The sequence below is a fragment of the Juglans regia genome, chromosome 3 (assembly GCF_001411555.2).
Source record: "Juglans regia cultivar Chandler chromosome 3, Walnut 2.0, whole genome shotgun sequence".
Lineage (NCBI taxonomy): Eukaryota > Viridiplantae > Streptophyta > Magnoliopsida > Fagales > Juglandaceae > Juglans > Juglans regia.
Genome location: NC_049903.1, coordinates 31,105,020 through 31,125,250, shown reverse-complemented (window position 1 = coordinate 31,125,250; position 20,231 = coordinate 31,105,020). Strand labels below are relative to the sequence as shown.

Below are 20,231 nucleotides of genomic sequence, written 5' to 3'. Positions count from 1 at the left end.
TTCCACTCAAGCTTAAGTCTGATGTTTCTCTAATTTTCTCTAATTTTTTGCCTTATCTTGAACGTTTATTCAACACTAAACTACTCAATCTACAAACACATGGCGGTGGTGAGTTCAAACTATGAACTCAAATATGTCAAAAATTGGGTATAACCCACCACCTTTCATGCCCTTACACACATCAACAGAATGGCCTTGTTGAAAGAAAACATAGGCACATAGTTTAAACCAGACTCACTTTATTGGCCCATTTTTCCCTTCCCTTTTATTATTGGGCCGATGCATTTGAGACTATTGTTTATTTAATTATTCTTCTTTCATCTCCTACTCTTAAAAATAAATCACCTCACCTCGTTTACAACTTGGATCCCGATTACAAATTTTTCAAAGTATTTAGTTGTGCATGTTGGCCCAATCTTAGACCCTATCTTTCTAATAAATTGAAATTTCGATCTGTCCCTTGTCTCTTTTGGGTTGCAGTCCATCTCATAAGGGTTACAAATTTATGGACCTTACAACTAATAGGTTATACCTTTCTAGAGATGTTGTATTTAATGAGGCCTCATTTCCTCTCCAAAAGCCTTGGCCCGATCCATCCACTCTCCCCTCCCAAACAGAAACAACAACTTTACCTATTCTTTTGCCTTCTATTCTTAGGCCAGGCCCAAGCCCAAACTCATCCTTACCTTTCCCAAGTCTTCCATCTTCTTCTACCTTTCGAACCTATTTTCTCTACAATTTCTTCACCGAGTTCGACGACACCCATTCTCCCCTTGCCTCCACCTGCTTTACTTCCACCTCGCTCACCTATCATCACTCATGCCCAAACTAATTCATCTCAACCCCGACAATTCACGGATGGTACCATACCATACTCTACTCGCCTCTGTCTCGCCACCACTATCCCTGTTCCATATGAACCTTCTAGCTACTCCACAGCCTTAAGATTCTCTGAATGGAGAGAAGCAATGTCATGAGAATATGCTGCTCTACAACAAAACAGAACATGGAGTCTTGTGCCTCCTTCTCCCACCGCTAATGTTCTTGGTTGTAGGCGGGTTTTTCGTACCAAAACAAATGTTGATGGTTCCTTCCAACGCCAAAAAGCTCGTCTTGTGGCTAAAGGGTATCATCAACTGCATGGGTTGGACTATAATGAGAACTTCAGTCCAGTGGTGAAGTCATCTACCATACGGCTTATTTAGTCTATTGTAGTCACTCGTTCATGGCCTTTGCACCAATTAGATATCCATAATGCATTCTTGTATGGATCTTTGACTGATAATATGTATATGTAGCAACCACAGGGATTTCTTAATCCTCTTCATCCCACATATGTGTGCAAATTGCACAAGGTCATATACGTCCTCAAGCATGCACCCTGAGCATGGGTTGCTCAACTCAGCTCTCTATTGCTTGCCTACGGCTTCAATGCATCAAAAGCAAACCCCCACTCTTTATACTGCAGCATGGTGATGTTCTCATGTATCTCTTAGTTCATGTTGATGACATAGTCATTACGTTTTCTAAACCCTCGGCAATTGATCTTCTCATTCTTGACTTGGGCCATGCTTTTCCTATTAAAGACCTCGACAAGTTATCCTACTTTCTTGGCTTAGAAGTTGATCACACAGCTTAGGGAGTCTTACTTTCTCAATGTAAATATATACAAACCCTGCTACTTCGCGGTAAAATACTTAATGTCAAACTGATCACATCTCCAATGGCAACTTCCCTCAAATTATCCAAGTTCGACTCTCTTAATTTTGACGATCCCTTCTTGTATTGAAATATAGTGGGTGGCTTACAATATCTTTCTCTAACAAGACCCGACATTTCCTTTGTTGTAAACAGGGTATGCCAGTTCATGCACTCACCCAAGACATCTCATTGGAGTGCTGTAAAAAGGGTTCTCAGGTACCTCAAGGCCACTATCAACTATGACTTATTATTCAAAAAGCAGTCCACTCTTACTGTCCAAGCCTATTCGGATGCTAATTGGGGTTATCCCGATAATAGAAGATCAATAGGCGGTTTTTGCATATACCTTGGACATCATCTCATCTCTTGGAGCTCGAAGAAACAACGAACAGTAGTTGCTCTTCCACAGAGGCAAAGTACAAGTCCTTAGCCTCTTCAGCTGCTGAAACAATATGGCTTCAAATAGATTTTCGTGAGTTGGATATTCTACTTGCTAAGGCTCCTATCTTGTGGTGCGATAACATTGGAGCTACCTACCTTTCAGCTAACCCAATCTATCACTCCAAAGCAAAACATACAAAACATATGGACATAGACTTTCACTTCGTGAGGGATCGTGTTGCTACTCGCACATTACAAGTTTTGTTTTGTAGCTCTAAAGATCAAATAGCAGATGTTTTGACCAAGCCGCTAGTTTCAAACAAATTTGTTAATTTCAGATCGAGTCTCAATGTGGTTGATACACTATTGTACTTGAGGGGGCGTATTAAAATATCTGACGCTATAGTGCATTTTGACAAACAGATCGTGCGTGCCACTGCAGCAACAACTTTAGAGTACCAATCACACTGCACTCGCAATACACAACAGTAATCCACAATAGCTTCTAGAGAGAAAAACAGTTATTCCTACCTACGGTTCGTGTAACAAACAAATATTCTTTTGTTCTCTTTTATCTTGTATAAATATACAATCATGTACTGAAGCAAATTTACGAATGAAGATCAACTTTACAAATGTTACCATGCTCTAACACCCCATACCGCCCGAGCCCCTCACCTCTAGATCTTGCAGGCCCACTCCAGCAGAGCGTCTAGTTGCCCAGGAATCAGGATACAAAACACGACATTAACATCTTGATTTGTAAGAAAACTTAAATTTTGCCTGTCAATAATATGAAGGTCGCGCGTATTCTCCGCACAAGCTTGTGAGTAAGATTAGTCATGTAATAAGGGGCACGTACATGATTTTGTTCATATGGCCAAAGCCTATGCGCGGCTGTACGTAAAAAGGAAGCTAGAAAATTTTGTCATTGGGGGAGACTCCTTAGCGACGATTTCAACTATTCTACATTAACGTACCCTCAATTTACCAAATTAAGACTGGCAATAATTAAATACGATCCATACTTACCAAATTTCATTGTGGCAAAGGTGGAAAACAACACTAAATTAAATTATATATGTTTCTTTATATATAGTATATATAATCAAGTTTTACTTGCCCATAAAATATTGGTTTTCTTGCGTGCGTTAGAGATTCCTCTATATGTTGGGCCAAATGGGTCTCGTACAAAATTAGCAAGCTGGCGAGTAAGGTTGACAATTAATAATTAATATTGTTTGCGGATCAAACAAGATTAAATAGTTTAAAATTTAGTGTTAATATTTAGTTCAAAGTTAAAGCGGAAGATACATGAATAGTTAGACATAAATAATGAATAGATCAAATATGCATGGGTTAAGTCAATAATTAAATATGTAGTAATGATATTGATGCACAGAAAAATTATATTTGCAGTCATGGAATGTGCAAACACCGCGCAATCCCTTTGAAAAAAGTGAGTAAATGCGAGACTCACATGATAAAAAAAAACTATTTTTTTAATAGTGAACTCCATTTTTTTTAAATAATTATACGGCGCTTGCGCATTTCACGACTATATCTAACATTAATTAAAATTTTTATAAGTTTAGTTTTAATTAAAAGATAAGCAGTCTTTTTATTGCTACAATTTTTTTATTTAAGGTTTTTTTATTGTATTAAAATATATATTATTTTAATTAGATATGCACAAAGAATTAGCTGGTTATATTTACAAATATGCTTGGGGATAATATTGGTTTTTCTCATAAATCTAGATGTATAAGATATTAATTATAAGTAGGCTTATAAGATATGCACAAAGAATTAGGTTATATTTTAATTGATATAAGTAAGCTTATAAGATATATTTTCGTTATTACCCATATATTTCATATATCGGGTCAATTTAACCCCCTATTATATATTAATACGTTGAATTAATGAGTGTTGTTTGAATATTTCAAAAAAAAAATGAGTGTTGTTTGAATCATGAACTGACAAGGATCTATATATATTAAACGACTTATATATATCGGTCGCTTCATGCATGTCGCCTAACTACTAATTAAACAAATCATATCAAAGTTAAGAGATGATTTGGTCCGTATAACTCACATATAATCATAAACCCATGACCTCATGGTAACGTACAAGAATTTGATCATTAATGAATATTTTTAATTAAAAATTCTATTTATAATCCTCTACTATCTTTCCTTTATGTGGTATTAAATTACTAGAAAATAAGTAAAAGATAATAAATAAATTTCCATTCATAAACCCATGACCTCATGGTGTTGATTGATGGTATGTAATATAATACAATTGGTATGCTTTTAAATTTTATGAAATTAGTATTTCTGATGATTTGTACGTTCGAATGTAAAGTAAAAACGTTCGAACGTTGGTTCCAATTCGAATCAACGTTCGAACGTGAATACATAAAATATTCGAACGTAGGCATCTACGTTCGAACGTACTGACCCTCAAATGAACAAAACGTTTGAATGATTAAACGATTAACGTTTGAACAAACCTCCGAACGTACCACTTGCATTCGAACGCTCCTTCGTTTACATTCGAAATAACGTCCGAACGTTAAACCCGTTACGTTTGAACATTAGTCCGTTAACGTTCGAACGAAAATTCGAACGTTTATTATAATTAACATACGTTCGGACGCATAAACGTTCGAACGTAAATATGATACGTTCAAACTATAATTAACGAACGTCAACTTCTCTCATTTGAACTCCAATCGATCGGGTTGTCGTTCGAACGTTACTTTCTGTGACAATTCTCATCTGTTACAGAAAAAGAGAACATTCGAACGTTCAACCAAACAGAACACCTCCAATTGTCACTAAAATTTTTTTTAGTGACAGTTCAACAATAAACCATCATCAATTGTTTTCTGTGATGCACATTAGGTGACGGTGGTGGTGACAGTTTCAAACCGTCACCAAATATCTTTAGTTACGTTTTGGCAATTTTTGCTTATGGTTTTCTCTGTCACAAAAGATAAATTGTGTTGTAGTGACATAAGATGATGTGTGAAGATATTAATAATTAAAAGGATGATAAATAAATATAAATTCGTGTATAATATATAAATATTATATGATTAATTTGGCTCGATTTAATTAGTTTGATCTGATGCAACCCCTGTAACCGAACTAAAAAGTTGAAAAAATGAAATACAAATCCCAAACTGACTGGACTAGGCCAAAAGCCTTGGTTCGATTCCGTCCCTGTCCAACCGAGGTCCATTTTTTCCGTTTACGGCTGGCGGAGCTCGAGCATGTGGTGTGCAGATGATCATCATCTGGACTCCAAGCAGAAAAAAAATCAAAATTTGGTCATATTGTGGCCAACTTTCGCTATCTATATGACATCTTTGTCAATCAAAAGCTTGAAATTACGGAAAAACAGAAGATAAGAAAGAAAACTTCAACCATACCCAAAGATCAAAGGACATGGCCTTTTGGCCATGTTTCATCCTTTTTTTTCAGACATCACAATATCCATAATAATTACATCTTAGGTCGACGTTGGTAATTAACTCCCTTTTACCTTCACACTTCACACAGACAACAGCGTACGTACAAATCAAAGCGGAGGGTCCTAATTTTGGTTCTCCACACGCTTTACATATCTTAAAAAGTACAAACTAAAAACCATTAGATGTTCAGAAAAGTAAAAGGATTACACGTACGAGTCCTCAAGATACACTTATCACAGTTCATGCATGCACTGATCATAACACAAAGCTCCATGCCTTCAGCTTTCTTCAGGCACGTCACCATTATTTTCATTGACGATATTGATCAGGTGCTTGCCACTCGACGAGGAGTCAAGCGGCAAAGTGGAGACTGAACTCCTGAGGAAACTATGATTTGGGTAGTTGAAGAAGCCCTTGAAGATGGCGAAGAAGATGCAGATAAACGATAGTCTGATGAGCAGAAGAGCTGTACATCCGACGTTTGGAAACGACCTGAATCACCGGGAAGTCTCATATAGGAAGCCGAGGGCGAGTCATTGAACCATGACCCAAGAGGGCTTTCTTTTCCATACTTGTACTGCATTATGGCCCTGTATACGAAAGGAATCAGACCCTCCATTTTTGCTCTACTGTTTCAGACAGAGAGAGACCGATCTAGATAGAGAGATTTTTGTGCCCGTTTTAGATGGTGTTTAGGAGAAGGGGGATGTGGGATATATTGGTTTAAAAGAGGGCCGGGGCTGAGGTTGATGACGTGAGAGTATTATATAATGGATTGGAGTCCAGCTCTGCACGCCAAGCTGCAGGAGAGACTTCAACGCAAAACCGCACGAAGACCTCGAAAGCTATTGTACATGAAAGCTCTATCCAAACTACATCCATTTATCTTCGTTTACATCTCACCAAATCTCACTCTTATCCATTTGTTTAATATTGCATTATTTTTAATATATATATATATATTTATATATATAAAATTTCCGAGGTTATATATATGGTTTCGGGGCGTTTTAGCTTTGTTTACAAGATTGGTCGGCTAGCAGCTTGTTTTTTATTGTTAGCTAAGATGGCCATTTGATATATAAACTAGTCATATTATAATATTTGTGCAACCCATCCGGAAGATGATCGATCGAGTAGTACTGATACAAAATCAAATCATGGTTTGCCACTTGTCCACGCAAAATTATAAAGACATCATGATCATCGATGCGTTGTAATCAGATAGATGTGGTTGATTAATCAATTGGAAATTAATGTCTTTTTCTCTGAGACTGGTTACTCGATCATGTACTTTTTTATTCTAATTATGATAAGCTTTTTTATGCCTCATGATTTACCGTTGATTAGAGCAAAACCCTTGATCATATCTTAATTACTATAATAGTCAACCCCTTAGATGTGTATCCATATATATAATTATTTAGAAAATTAAAATAATAAAAGAAAAGAAAAAAATTGGGCAAAAGTCCAATTAGTGATCTAGCTACATACTTCATAAGTTGTACGTAAGATCAGTCACAACCAAGTACCAAATGTTTGAATTTCTAGAGTACCGTTATATACTAGCGAGCTCAGAAAATTTATATTTTATTTTATAAGAAATTATTAAATAGGGTACCAAAAAATTAAAAAATAAAATAAAATATGTTGATATATATATATAAGTTAATGTGCAATAAAAATTATTGCTGCTTGCTTCATCGAATTACCCACTCCAATCTTATATATATATAAGTTAATGTTGATATATATATATATCGATGAAGTCATTGTTTGCATCATCAATCGGTTCATCAATTCGATCGTGCGGTTAAAAAATGATCTTCTTGTACTTTTCTTTCTCCACTCGAACATTAATTTAGCTTCAAAGCAGAACTCAAGCGCTCCCCAAGCATAAGCTTACAAAACTGTGTGCCCTAAGTTTACGTGGGCGTTAGGTGACGACGAAGAAAGGAAGAAAGAGCTGCTTTCACATGATGACATTATATATATATATATATATATATATGATGGTCCAATTTGGTATTATTTTCCCCTTTGATTAGATGCAAACCCAACCATTTAAAAGAGACATCAACTTGAATACAAACCATTCCCGGCACTATCATGGTTCATTAAGGTGGTCATGTTGTCCACGGCCTAGCTCTTTCAATCCATTTACTCATTTAGAATGTTGGTGGTGGGGCCAATAATTCAATTCTATCGTTACACCATACATCATCGATATATCCACGTGACATGAATTGATTTGTAAAATTGAAATTTTAAAATTTATCTTCTAAATCAAATTATATCATATGAATAGTGTGATGTACAGGTTTTCAAATTGAATTATTCATTCATTTTATTATTTTAACTAAATTTGCATCTTTCTATGCATTATCGTATGACTTATGCTGGATGGATTAATAAATTGGTAATTAAGGTTGTGTTTGAGTAGTGAGGTAATATTATATATTCTGTGAATAATGGTTAAAAAGTAATGAAAAAGTAATGAAAAAATATTAAATAGTAGCAAAAATTAATAAAAAGTATGTGAAAAGTAATAAGAAAATAATAAATAATAGTAGAGTGTTCTCAAAAAATTCATCCTACCTACCAATGTCAATGTATTCTCAAGTATTCTGAGATTATCTTACTATTATTTATTATTTTATTATTACTTTTCACATACTTTTTACTACTATTAATTACTATTCAATATTCTATCAGTATTTTTTTATTACTTTTTTACTATTATTTACAGAATACCTCACTACCAAAACGCAATTGAATTAATGATTTGCACTTAAAGATTGGTGTGCAACATCTCAATGAATTTTGGGTATGTAGACAATGTTTAATTATAAGTTGGCACGCCGATAGTTCATATAGTGGCCGGGGACAGTTTTCCTTCAACTCAGATTTTCCCCAACTTATAATAAAGTCTGTAAGTTTTATGAGTAAATGAAAATCACATATTTTTTAATACCTAAATTTTCACGTATCCCTTAAACATGAGATAACATGAAAAGTGACAAATTTGCATCTTTCTTCATATTATTCGAGTTTGAAGGAAAACTCTATATATGTGAGTGGAAGAAAGAGTAAGGCGTAGATTGTTTTCACAAATCATATCGTCATTTAATAATTATAATTTTTTTAAATTTTTAAATAAAATATAAAAAATAATTCAATTTTTTTAAAATTTTAAAATAAAAATATTAATATTAAAAAATTATATTTTAATAATATTTTATTTAACTTTCAACTTTAATCTCATCTTATATATGTAACCAAACAAGATTACCTAAATCACAGGCGTACTAGCCTGTACTTAACTGGTTAATGTAATATATATGAGTGGAGGCAAAAAACTAACTGTTTTGAACTTTTGATGGAGTAGTTCGATCCCAATATATTGATAAACTAATATATATATATATATAGTCTGATCGAAAATACTCGCCATGGTTAAGAATATCAGTCCAACTAATAATTGTATATTTACATATATAAATGAACTGAAGATACTTTTTAAACGTTGCTTCATAGGAAAGCTAGCCTAGCTCTTCGGGTTAGGCCCCATTAACTTGTAATCAATCCAGAATGCAAAAAATGTACGTACGTACATGATCTCCTAGATCATTCTCCTTCATTTCTTATAAATTTCTCTATAATTTAATTAAAAAATATATTTCTTAAAATTTTCTTTTAAATTTTACTCATATTTCAAAAATCTCATGCATCCCACAATTTCACTCCATATTATTTTTCTATTCTATTAAAATAATCTTAGACCCCGGCCTGTTTGGATACAAAAATAATTTTCTCTCATCTCATCTTTACAATATTTTCAAAATTCTACACAAAATATAATAAATAATTTAATTTTTTCAAATATTAAAACAATAATAATATTAAAAAATAATATTCTAACAATATTTTATTTAACTTTCATCTAAAATCATTTCATCTCATCTCACTTTCCAAACGGAACCTTATAGTTTATTTTTTTTATTATTTGCTTATTTATTTGTACATCTTTAACTATTCATTTTTTTGTCTTTTCGGAAATTATCGCAAGAAAACTTTTAAACTTATTTTTTTTTCACATTTTCGTAATTATTTCATTATTTGTTGTACCCATAGTTTCAATTTTTTATCTGTTTTTTTAAACTACTCATATCTTTAAATGATAATATTTTTAAAATCAGCACTTTTGTAATAATAATATTTTTAAAATCAACGCTTTTGTAATAATAATATTTAAAAAAAATCATATTTTTACAAATGGTCAATTTTTTTAAAAAAAAATAAAAAATCATCTCAATGGTGACATTTTTTCAAAATTCAACTATAATAAATATGAGTATGAGAGAAAGTGTAGATGATTGTAAGAAGAATTTATTTTATTTGTTAAAATAAAATATATATATATATATATATAAAGTGATTTATGAATAAACAGTAACTTTTTAAATATAAAAAATTACTATTCATCTTTTAAAACTTTTTTTTTAAAATAGGAAATCGGATGAAGATGTATTTTGTCAAAAAAAAAATAATTAAATTTATTTCTTAAAATTTAGAGATTGGGAGGGTTTAAAAAAAGTGGATTGGAAATACTTTAAATGGTGATTTGAACGAGCAGTACCTATTAATTAGCAGTACCGGAAAGCTACGTACGATAAGAATCAACGGGCTTAGGTAGACATTACATTTGTGACTGCCGACAAAAGAGTGATTAAATAATCATTTTGACGATCTATTAGCATTCAAGTGTGGCTCACGCATTCATGCTCTGATAATGATGGGGGTATGGATAGTTAGATCTTAAAGATCCGATAGTACTGGACGGCCTGGCATGTAGTTGTTCAGGTCGATTCACGATTAAAAAACTAGTAGTTAGGGTCTTCGGTGAGAGATGATCCGGATATGATGCTAGCTAGCTTTGATAGTTTTGTGATTCAAGAATTTTATTTTCTAGCTCTTCTTCCATTTCTGATTTATGAATATCTCTTCTTCTAAGGTCTAGCAAACTAATTGGAAGAAGAGAGAGAGACCACATTTGAAAAAATAAAAAATAAATAAATAATTACAAGAGAGAGAGACCACATTTGAAGAGTATACGAAGAAAAAATTAATTGGAAGAAGCTAAAACTAGATTCTCTAATATCAAAATTAGAAGGGAACTTCTTCAATTTGAACGATATATTTCCATTTTCTTCGCCGGGGGAGCTGCACACAAGGGAAAGTGTTTGGAAGTGCAATTGATGCTGAAGAAATGACAGCAACAAAAGGAGAGGAAGAAGACCCTCTCTTCTTGCTGAAAAAAGCACCCATAATGGCTTTGTAAATTGGCCAAATAAAAATAAAGAGAAATAGAGAGGGAGAATCACAAGTGGTGTGGGGGGAAGTTGGTTTTTGATAGCTAAAGAGACTATAGAGAATTGGGTGGAGGGGGGGAAGGTGGTTTCTGATAATGATAATGATAGAGACCAGCATGAGGAAAGAAAAGTAACGTGAAGAGGGGGGTTCGGCCCAACCTAACCGTGATTCCTTGGACGGCCATTTGCAACCACCTTATTGGGGAGGGAGGGAACTATAAGGAGTGAGGGAGAAGGTGGTTTCTGATAGTGATAGAGACAAGCATGGAGAAAGAGAAGTAACGTGAAGAGGGGGCTCGGCCCAGCCTATCTGTGATTCCTTGGACGGCCATTTGTAACCACCTTATTGGGAAGCACAGATCGGGCCGCCCAAGCAGGACGACCGACTGTTGTGCTCTTACAATTAAAAGTCTATGTTAACTGGCCGCTGTGCATTTACCTCTTGCGATCGAGCTGGCGAGCGGTATCATCCAATTGAGTGATCATCTCATTTTTGTGCGATAGGAACCCTTGCAAAGATGTACAGGTTTCATCCATTTCTAGGCTATTTACCTCTCATGCGGTACTGAATTGGGCCCATGAGGGGATGTTTCCGAGTCCATATATAAGGCATGTGGCTGGGTTTTTTTTTTCCGGCCCAGTTCGCAATTTATCGAGCACTGTCATTTTCTCGAGATATTTTTTAGTATAGGGATGCAATTATAATCCTAAAGTACGTATACAAAATCTCACTCTAAATGTTTTGACATGTCAACTCTCGCCACGACACTTCACCCAAACAATAATAATGTCCCTTCGTTTTAAAAATTTAAAAAAAAAAAAAAAAACAAAGAGAGAAGGGTAAAAGAAAAGAAAATATTTTAGTTGATTAAAAAAAATAATCTAGCAAATTAATGTGATTTGATGTGATTTATCACATTATAAAATTATTTTTATTATAAAATAAATCTAATAAATCAGATAAAATTATATTAATTTATAAGATTAATTTATATAATTATTTTGTAAATATAATAACATCACTAAGAGATATTCGGCAAATTGACTGCAAAGTCTTGTCTGACGTAAAACTAAAATTAAAAGAAAAATGCGGGTCCGATTATTATTCTATTAGTAATCCGACCAATGTCGGCATTATTTTATTTATATGTTTTTTTAAACCGTTTTAACCTAATCTATCGATATAATCAACATCGTCAGAGAAGTACGTCTTTTAATAAGGTTTTTTGTCACTTATAACATATCGTTATAACCAGTGGCTTTGATTTGTGACTTTTCCCTAAGATAATGGTAATAATAAGGTCATGGAGATGGAGCTAAATTATCACTTATATATATTCATCGATCGGTTTTAATTAATCTTTTGATCAGTATCTTATTATTTATTTTTTAACTATATTTTCTATAGTGATCAGTTAATTTTTTATTTTAAGTTTTTGGTCTTTTTGTTTGGGAGGTCTTCTTCTTGCATGTCCTTTGAATGTGGTCCAATATCTAGAGGCTTAAGTACGTCTTTGAATGTGGGAGATCACTTGTATATATATGTTTAAAATAATTTTAAAATTAATTAGAGTTGATATGGTTGAAGTCAAGAGTTAATTTATACTTTATGTATGATCAGAACCATTTTTTGAATTTCTCGTCTTCACAATATAGAGCTTTAGGAGATGTTTGGGGAATGAGATCATCAGATGAGATTTTTTTGAATAATATTAAGATGATTTGTGAATAGTCGTGAAGTAATTAGATTTAAGTATTTATTAGATTTTGAGAAATGAGATAAAACAAATTAAATAAAATATATTATTAGAATATTATTTTTTAAAAACTAAATTATTTTTTATATTTTATTCAGAAGTTTGAAAAATTTATAATGATTAATTTAAAAATAATTATATTTACGTGATATTTTAAAAGTAAATGAGATGAGATGTGATAGTATATGAAGAAAATTATAATTTTCAATGATGCAATTTAGATACCCTCTAAGTGTGAACATCTAATTGTGAAACTTTTTCTTTGTCTACCTCATGTATCGTAAAGCATTTGATCTATTGGGAGATTTCCCTTCCTATAAATTGAGTTAGGGGTTGATAAACATTAAAAAGGAGGAGTTGTGAAGAAGGCTTTTTGTACCAAACACGAACGATATTGGCGTCCTAGGTCGTGGTTCTAGACGTACGTACTAATATAATTGTAAAGTACGTAAATATTACGTAATTATTTTGAAAAATAGTGAATCTATTATTAAAAAATTAATTTTTATTATGTGGATTTCATGTTTTATTCATTTTTTTAAAATGATTACACGATGGTTGTATAATTTATTATTACAAATTTATTTTCTCTTATCAGAATTAATATTAATGCTTGAGCCACACGTACGGGGGGGCAAAATTGGGGTACTCATCTTCATTGCATGATAGACGTACTCCAACATTCTTGTCCTCATGTCTTTTTTCCTTGTGAATACCCCATGCACGCACGCACGCTAGTATACGTAGCACGAATACTCTTGTTTAATTAATAGCAGCGTAAAAGAGCTATGTTTCTTTGCAAATGGACAGACCTGATCAATCCGTATGCATGCATGGCCTTATTTGATAGTGAAATTGATGTGCTTAATTCTCTATACGTGAAGTACTATTCGATCGATCTATGGTGGTTATATAAAAAAGTTACACAAATTAAGGTCCATATAATATTTGGTTAATTATAATGTGATCTATATGCTAAATAATTAATCCACCGTCGGTCCAAACTCTATCAATAATTCACTGATATTGGAAAATGTTGACATGGCACACGTACATATATATGCCATGTCATAACCAATTATAGAATAACACGTGGGATCAATTTGATATCACATAACTATATATATATATATATATATAGGCCATCATTATTTGGATAAAAAAATCAAACTTAATTGGACTTTGTAGATAGGGACGTAAGCAATAATATCACTAGCTACTTCGCTACATTATTCTTTCAATTTTCAACGATATATACGTACGTGTGGAGGTGGACAACAGCAATAAACTAATAGAAGAAAACCAACGAATTAAGGAATCCAATTCACATATAATATACTTAAGTCTGTCCCTTTGGATTTATAAGACAAGTAAATCATAACCAAACTTAATTATCACTACATGATAACAGCATATATAAATTACATACAACGAATAGCTAGCCAAGTAGTTTTAATTAATTTAATGCTAGTCATGATCAATATATATATATATATATATATATACACGATCGATCGAGTAGCTATCACATTAACAACTGTACGCATTTCAAGTTAGATAAAAGCTAATTTATTTGTAGTCAAAATAATTATTTTTTATTAAAATAAATCTATTTTCATCATAAATAATCATTTTTATTATAAATAAACTTTCATAAAAACTTATTTTTCTTGTAATTAAGTGGCAGAAAATCGAAGCAAAATAAAACGTATATAATCTGGATCATGATCTACAAGATTCTAGTACTTCAGATATATTAAACTTTTTTTCCCCTTTTTTTATTATATAAGCAGGTATATAACTTCTTCTACTTATCATATATATATATATATATATATATATATATATATATATACACACACACGTTGAAAGCTGGTTTGTCAAGTCTTTCAAGATTCGGACTAGCTACGTACAGATAATTATATGGCACTAATTTAGGCTACAATCAATAGCTAGATCGCTGATCTCAATTAGATTAATCAAAGAGATCTTTACAAAAATCTAAAATACTATTTAACCATAACAATCATGATATTGGTACGACTTGCCAGGCCAATTAATTTAAAAATGACAACTTTATATAGAGTTCAAATTCAAGAAATAAGGGACAGCCAATTAATATTATAGTACATGATCAGAAAAATTATAATTAATCTTGGCCATACCTAACTTAATTTCATACTCTATTGGGAGGCCAATTAATTGATGGAAGTTTCGTATGTCACATCCTGCTTCCATCTGGCTATAATTAAAATTAGTATAAGAGGCTCATTGCAATTTAATTTATTATCCTATTATATATATATATATATATATATATATATATATATTTATACAAATGGCCATGGCCATCACCAACAGCTATCATTACTAGTTTTGATCATGGTGACTACATACATGCATGTGTACAAATTTCTCTGACCTCGGCCTCCATTTTCACCACTAGCTCCATATCTTCTTCGTCCTTGCAGTTCTTCCATATTTTCTTATAGAGAGAAATTATAAAAAAGAATAATTAGAAGAAAGCATGGAACTTTATTGAGATTTTTTCAAGTCTTATTATTCTATATTTCTAAACTTAATTATAGGTTAAGAGAAATATTTTAGTCATAAAATTATTTTATAAAAATAAACATACAAATTAATATGATACCTTAAATTATAAAATTATTTTTATTATAAATAGATATAATATATTATATGAAATCTCGATAATTTATGAGTCGTTACTTGTATAGTTGTATCTAGTACGAATTAAAATTGACGCAACCATGGTACACATGGAGGAAGGGTGTCAATGATTTGGCACCACGCGGCGGTAAATACAGTGGTGCAAAGGCTGGATAGTGAAAGTTGTCCCATGGTGGTGAATGGCTACGACGGTGGTTTCTGCACCAAGTGGGAGACTGTTGTGCGTGACTTAACTGTGGTGATTTTTGTGGAGCTGTGCAGTGGCTGAGCAATGGATGGTTCTCCTAGCTGGCTACGGTTATGGAAGAGGCCAAGGTTTCTGCTTCACATGGGACTGGGTAGCGTCATGCAATTTCCTGAACAAGTGGAGACATGCATGCTGGGTGTTGGACGTGGAAGGCGTGGAGATACTACTGAAAGTGGGCTTTGAGGTGGTGGCCTGGAGGCTTAGTGTCGTGTTTGTTTTCACCGAATAAAAAAATATAGTTGGTGGCAAGTTTGCTTGAAGGAAATTTATGTAGAATGTGCGGCATGATTTACGTTTATGGATCTAAATATATATACAAGACACTGGTTTAAGAAATTTTTATCATAAAGGGAAGTCTAAAATTGTAATTTTAGTGTGCTTGAAATTGGACATGTTAATGGGTTTGAACTCAGTAAATAAATTGGGACATAATTTTTGTGTCTAAAATAAATCTCTCGTTCAATAATATCTTTGACATTTAAAAAAATTTTATTGGACAGAATTCTATTTATTTCGGATTATTGCTTGCCACCGCAAGTGTCATTGCGATCATCATGATCATGACCCACCACTCAATATCACGGATATATATATATATATATATATATATATATAATAAAAAATATATCGATATGAGGAAGCTGCTACTCTGTCCTGTACTTTGCTCTATCACTTTATCCCTTAGTACAAAAGTGTGTGCGTGTTTACTTTTTTAAATATTAAAAAAAAAAAAAACATTTTTACTAGGGTGCAAAGTGAGGGAGGCGTTTTAAAAGGATAAACTAGCATTTTCCATCTATATAAAAGAATAACATTGTATGATATTGATCATGACTTGTTAAATTGAAAGTTACAAATGGAAGGATGAACAAGTAAATCTATGGATGCTTGGTCTATAAATTTATGATCTTGTAAAAATAATCTAACAAACTGATCTGAATTGTTAGCTTCGGATCGATTATATACAATATGACATATCATGGAGTCATATTAATTTTTAAATTTACTTACATAAATTTTCTTTCTAAGTTTAGTGCTTCTCAACTACGGAATATTAAAAAGAAAAAGCTGAATAATTCTAGACAAAAACTTCTTTAACAATCAATAAAAGAAAAATCTACTAATTATCACCATTTTTAGTTTTTATCATCATTCTCTTAATATTTTTTGATATGATATTAAATGATAAGTTTATAAATAAAATATAATAAATTATTTAATATCTTGTAACGAGATGATGAAAAAATCGATGATACTAAAATAGAATTATTCATTAATACCAATAAATTGACACTACAATTGATTGGTTTGATGGTTTTTAAGGATACTAGCAGTGGGTAACGTCCAAGGGATGTTTGCCTTTTTTTTTTTTTTACCTAGTGATTAAAGAAATGTTTTTTAATGATGTTGTAAATTTTTTATTTTTTTAAAAAATGTTTATGATGATTAAAAATATACATGAAAAAAAAAAGAAAAATAAAAAAAATGAAATATACATTCAGGACATATTTTCGGATTATAAACTAAATTTGATAGTTTATGTATCATATGCTATTTATTTAGTTAATTTTTAAAATTATATAAATAATTTCTATTAAAATTTAGAGATATAATTATAAAACTGTAATATTTATTACTATAATAAATAATTTCTCTTGTTAAAATTTATATATAAATAATTTCTCTTATTAAAACACTGATTTAAACTAATTTAAAATTAAAATAATTAAAATATAAATAACAAATCATATATAAACTATCAAATTTAATTTATAAAATACTAATATTTCATCATTAAATAAATAATCAAATTTTATTAAATATTTTTAAGAAATTAATCTTAACCCTTCCTTTTAAGTCCTTAGATAAATATTTTAAGTCATTATTAAATATTTTTCAGATATTAAAACCATATAAATAATTAGAGTTTTAACATAATTTAAGTATGATAATATCCTTAAAACAAATTTTAGATCCCAAACGTTTTATTTTACGGTAAAACCCCTGCCCCTCTCTCTTCCTCCCTCACTTTTCTCCCCCCGGATCTCTCTCTCTCCTCCCTCTCCTTCAGCGTAAGCCGTACGCTCTCCCCATGCCCAATTCCTCCGCTGCCCAGCCCAGAGCTGCCGTGCGCTGGTGAGTCTCACTGCCCCTTCCACCGGCACCACCTCACTCCGGCGAGTCCCCCCACACCGGTCTCCCTCTCTCACGCTCTCTCTTCCTCTCTCTCGGTAGTGCACAGCCCGAATGGGCTTAATGTTGCTGCGCCGCCGTGCGCCGTCCTCCGATGCCACCACCTCCACGGTAGCCTCCCCTGCCACCGGCCATCCTCCTCTAGCGAGCTCGGCCTCCATCTCCCTGCCGTTTGCCCCCAGGAAGTCCACCTCTCTCTTGCACGGGTTCTCCACACCCACGGCGGAGCTCCACCTCCTCTGGCCACCGCACCATCACTGGGACCTCCTTTGGCCACCGACCACCTTTCGTAGCCATCCCCACGTCCAGCCGAGCCACCATGCATGCTCACCTCTCTCACGCTCTCTCCCTCTCACACACGGCCAGTTTCCCCTCCACCACCGTAATTTGTCTGGTGATTTTTTTATTTTGTGGTAATTTTGTGGTGATTTTGCTGTATTTTGTGGTATTTTTGTGATGAATTTGCTGTGATTTTGTCGTGGTTTTGCTTTGAGGATGTAGAGAGAGGGACGCGGTCTTGCCTTGATTTTGTCGTGGTTTTGGTTTTGCAGTGGTTTGGTGATCACTTTGTGGTATTTTTGTGATGAATTTGCTGTGATTTTGAGGGGATTTTGCCGTGGTTTTGCTTTGAGGATGCAGAGAGAGGGACGCGGTCATGCTTGATTTTGCCGTGGTCTTGTGATTACTGTTCATTACTGTTGATGTTGAACAGTAATTTATAGGCTCTTTGAAGTATAAGGCAGATATCCAAATCATTCTCTCTCCCCATATGCCATGCCAATACGAGTCGAGATTCCTCCCGGGTACTTTCCACCCTACCCATTCCAAGGCTTTAAGCCATTTTGGTAAAGCTTGCTTTATTTCTTTTTTCCCTTTTACGATGAAGCTCTATGGCCTTTAGTCATGTCTAAGAGCATTCTCATTGGCTTGATCAAATGAGAAAATTATCTAAAATTTAGATAACTTGTATAAAAAAATTCTACATTGAATTGGCCATCTTCAAAATAATTTATATTTTTGCTACAGTCATTGGCCAAATATAGAGAACCATAATTGATTCTCTAAATATTAAAATACTAATTTCTCACTCCAAGCAAACAAATTAAATTAATTAGAATATAATTAACATTTAACATTTAGAATATAATTATTATTAACATTTGATAATACTTTTTTAATATTAATTTAATTATAATATAATTATTATTAACATTTAATAAGACTTTTTTTAATATTAATTTAATTAGAATATAATTATTATTAACATTTAATTGGGTAGAACTATAAAATGTGATAAAAATAAAATTAATTAATTAATTATTAAAATAATAATATTTTAGTATTATATAGAATGTGAATGGCTAATCTAATGTGGGGATTGAATTTAAATAGAATAGGCAAATGTAAAAAAGTATGATATTGACTAAATTTTAAAGATATATTTATCCAAGCTAATGAGAATGCTCTAAGCAACACGCACAGCACCATCAGATTTAAACACTGTTGATCTACACATGAGACGAAAACCCTTGACTTGATTCAAAGGGTGTGTGGTGCCTCATGTGCCACATCATTTGTGTTCTTGCTAAATCAAATTCCTTGGCTTCAAATATTCAAGTTCTTGCCACGAGTTATTCGAAATAAGATTGTTCCTATATAATTATATTTAAAATAAAAATAAAATTATAATAATATCTTTTAAAAGAGCACTCAGTTACGTGAAAACCCACACAAGTCTACAAAGTGGAAAGCTTTGTGACATTATCTCATAGTCGACTAATTGTCTCCTTATGAGAGTCGTCTAAATTATATACTCTTCTATCTCTATCTAAAGCTAATGGAGTAAGATCAGATAATGCAGCATCTATATAATGAGAAATATTTTGGGACTCGAATTAGGATTTCAAATTTTTGTCTTAAATGTTTTTTTTTATTTTATAATTAAAAAAGTATTTTTTATTAATATTATGAATTTTTTATTTTTTTAAATATTTATAATGATTAAAAAAATATATAAAATAAAAGAAATAAAAGATGAAAAAACGCCTTTTACCTTTTTTTGGTGGATTTTAGGGCTACATAGCACTACTCCTACCTAAATTGCTACATTTTATTTTAACTCAATGCAATTTTGTCTATTTTAGCAAAAACTCTTTGTTATTCTCTCATGCGATTGTCAACTCAAACAGCCTTTGATGGTCTTTTTCTTTGATCATGTAAAATGTTTATTTGCCAAGTAGTTCAAGATCACTCTTTTATTCCCTTTTTTTCTTTTATTTTTTTCTTACATTCTTTCATCGTTTAACATTTTACGTTACAGCATAATTATAAAATAAAAATAATTTTATATATAATTATAAAATACGTAAATTATATATAAAGTACATAAATATTATATAATT

The 20,231-nt window shown here is 32.3% G+C and overlaps 1 protein-coding gene across 1 annotated transcript; it reads right to left on the bottom strand.

The window, feature by feature from the left end:
• Window positions 1-5,524: 5,524 nt before the first annotated feature.
• Window positions 5,525-6,401, bottom strand: LOC109010024. The gene has a single exon (XM_018990727.2). It carries the CDS (start codon window positions 6,186-6,188, stop codon window positions 5,895-5,897), a length of 294 nt encoding a protein of 97 aa, XP_018846272.1. The 5' UTR covers window positions 6,189-6,401; the 3' UTR covers window positions 5,525-5,894.
• Window positions 6,402-20,231: the final 13,830 nt, after the last annotated feature.